This window comes from Triticum dicoccoides, chromosome 2A (assembly GCF_002162155.2).
Source record: "Triticum dicoccoides isolate Atlit2015 ecotype Zavitan chromosome 2A, WEW_v2.0, whole genome shotgun sequence".
Lineage (NCBI taxonomy): Eukaryota > Viridiplantae > Streptophyta > Magnoliopsida > Poales > Poaceae > Triticum > Triticum dicoccoides.
The window spans coordinates 382,590,267-382,593,251 of record NC_041382.1 but is presented as its reverse complement, the minus strand read 5'-3'; the positions used below and the strand labels follow the sequence as shown (position 1 = coordinate 382,593,251).

Genomic DNA, 2,985 nt, shown 5'->3' with positions numbered 1-2,985 from the left:
AGAGCTGCTTGGAAGCGCCCTGGCCGCCTGCGTCGCCGATCTGCAAGTGGCACACCTGACTGGTCACCGCACCCAGTTGCAGGGAGTGTGTGTCCGCCGTCGCCGTGGTGTGCCTGGTGAGGGAGAGGGCCGGGCCCATGTCGACGCCATCTGTGTCGCCTCCAGCCTCCTCCTCGTGCTCCGAGAAAGAGAGGGGCTTGACTACCTTCTCTGTTGCCGCCGCGTCGACCGCAGCGGCCCTAGGGTCTGGGCGCGGTGTTGAGGAGAGCTTTTTGGACCGATGTAGATTTCTTTTTCGAGAGGTCAAATATCTTTGGGTCTCATGCTGTTGAGCCAAGATGATTCCCAGAACTTCGTCTTACATCCGTTTCCAACACGAGCAATTTTTTGCCTTCGCTTTCTCATGGCTTGCCACAGTTTGGTGGGTGAAGTATCACAAAGTCCGGCTATGAGCAAAACGTGCCTTATTGTCCAAACCTCCAAACTCAAGAAGAAAACCCAAGCTGTAAGATCAAACGGTACACAGATACAATCTTCGACATTTTCTGCCTCAAGGCATTTATTCTACCATCAACACTCCATTCAAAAGGATCTGCAAATATAATGAGCAATAAGACTTACGTGATGAAAATACAACAGATACATGATGAGAATACAAAAAAGATAGTGATACAGTTTACGTGATGAAAATACAACAGATACATGATGAGAATACAAAAAAGATAGTGATACAGTTTACGTGATGAAAATACAACAAGCGACACCACAGGCGAAAGATCATGAAATTAAGTCAAGCGCCGAGGCACTGATCAAAGTACAATTTGAATGGAGTTTCATTTCACAATACAAGATTCTGCGAAGTGCATGGATTGACAACATTGTTATTGTTACACATCGATTGGATGATTATTCAACAAAAATCAATAGCTAGATTACAGGCTAGCATGTTCTTCAGTTGGAATTGTTTCCCCTTATAACCGTAAAATTTTAAACTTGCGCATGCCAAAAACATATGATGAAGAAATATGTACTCCATTCCATAATATAGTGCTTCTACGCTGACCATAAATTAGACCAATAATACATAAATCATGCGGACCAATAATACATAAATCATTTTACTGAAAAATTATTTCTTTGAAAACTTCTTTCGAATACGAACTCAAAGGTATCTGTCATGCTCCCACTCTAGTTGCCCATGTTGGTTAAATTTATGGTCAAAGTTAAATCTCGAAAAGCATGAACACACTACATTATGAAATGGAGGGAGTATAATGTATCTATGTGTGCCATGGGGGTTCTTATTCATAAAGTACAAGTCCTTAATTTTCCTTTAGAAGGGACGTCAACCCTGTGGTGGACGCCATACGAGCCACCTGCATCCGACTACCCCATTGTCACCCAGTGAAAGGGGTACCACTACCCAGGCTTTGATCCCGGGTGGGTGGTTTGCACACAAAGCTCGGTTTATCAATCTTCAGTTTACTTGGGTGCTGCTATGGAGGCCAATTCTGATTTGTGAAGGCCTTGATACACTCCATCGTTGATCGGAAGCTGCTGGACATTCCTTTCCCCAGCTTGGGCAGATCAACTCCTCCTGAAACTTGAGGGTTCTCCTGACATCTTAAAAGCTTCTGTCGAGATTCTTTCCTCATAGCTGTGACGTTGCTCGCATAACTGATGGCATCCCATACCATACCTTTTAGCATGGTCAAGAGGTAAAACCTTGCTGATTCGAATGGGACATTGCTTGCAAAACCTATCATATCAAATGGGAAACGAGCATGTTATTCAAAGTGTCATATTCTAGTGTTAACTAGCAACGAGGTGCATAAGGCTGTGGCAGACAAGGACTCAAGCTGAATAGAACCCTATATACCAACACGGAAAAAGGCATCATTAAATTATAAGTATATCCATTTCTCATAAAAAAAAAGTATATCCAATGCTGTAGTTGCAATCACATGTGCAGAGCTATTAAAACTACAATTTTTCAACACCAAGGAGCGGTTGGTTATGTTCTTCATTAGTTCATCTCTACACCAATTGAAATGCAGTTTTTACGAAACCAAACACCGCAAGATTGCTTGAGTACTTGATAAGACATTCCCAACCATCTAAGAATAAGAATAGGACTAGTCAGTGACACTTGTTGTGCAAGCAGAAGAGTCATACCGCCGCCGTGGTAGTGGTTCTTGATGATGCCGTGCTGTGGCAGCCCGACGCCGACACCGGCGAGCGTGATGCCGACGCTGAAGCCAACGCCGCATCCGGCGCCGACGTAGCCGATGACCTCCGGCCCAAACCCTGGGCCCCACCCGACGCCGCAGCCGAACCCCAGCCCGACGCCCCAGAAGGCGCCCGCCGTCGGGTGCACGGGGTTCCACCGCTCATACCGGCCCAGCATCCCCTTTATGATCATCTTCGGCTGCACCGGCGGCACCGGGATCTCCGGCAGCGGCAGCGGCAGCGGGGCCTCAACAACAAGGAAGAAGACAAGCAAGAAATCAGAGGAAGAACTTGTCTCGTTCCTTCCGCACGGAGAATGGGAAGAAATGGTACCGGATTGCGCCGGGCATTTGCAGCCGTGGAGGCAACGGGGTTTGGATCGGTTGGAGGCGGGGGCGGGGGCGGGGGTTGGTGGATTTGGTGGGGCTCGGGCATCAGCAGCGTCGGCTGCTGCAGAGAAACAAGACTGCTTTGGTCTCAAATTCCGGATGCCTCAAGCCTTGAACCACTTGACAATTCCTACTCATCTTATCCTCAGACCTCATCTTAATATCCAAGATTCAACCCATCCCTATCGTATTCGAGTTTTTCTTTTTCTTTTTCTGAACGTATCGCATTCGAATTTGGGCCCAAGCATTGCCTCTGTTCTCCGTTTGTTTGGGCAGGGCAGTTGGAGAGAATAATTGTTGCCTTGATTACCTCAGATACAAAGTACAACACTTATACAAGGAAGGAGAGCACTCATGCCTTACAAAA

The 2,985-nt window shown here is 46.7% G+C and overlaps 1 protein-coding gene across 1 annotated transcript; it reads right to left on the bottom strand.

Annotated features, from left to right (window-relative positions):
• Positions 1-1,016: 1,016 nt before the first annotated feature.
• Positions 1,017-2,766, bottom strand: LOC119354627. The gene is made up of 3 exons (XM_037621351.1): positions 2,563-2,766; positions 2,176-2,476; positions 1,017-1,759 (listed from the first exon to the last, which is right to left on the bottom strand). The coding sequence occupies exons 1-3, from the start codon at positions 2,662-2,664 to the stop codon at positions 1,497-1,499; spliced, it is 666 nt and encodes a 221-aa protein (XP_037477248.1). The 5' UTR covers positions 2,665-2,766; the 3' UTR covers positions 1,017-1,496.
• Positions 2,767-2,985: the final 219 nt, after the last annotated feature.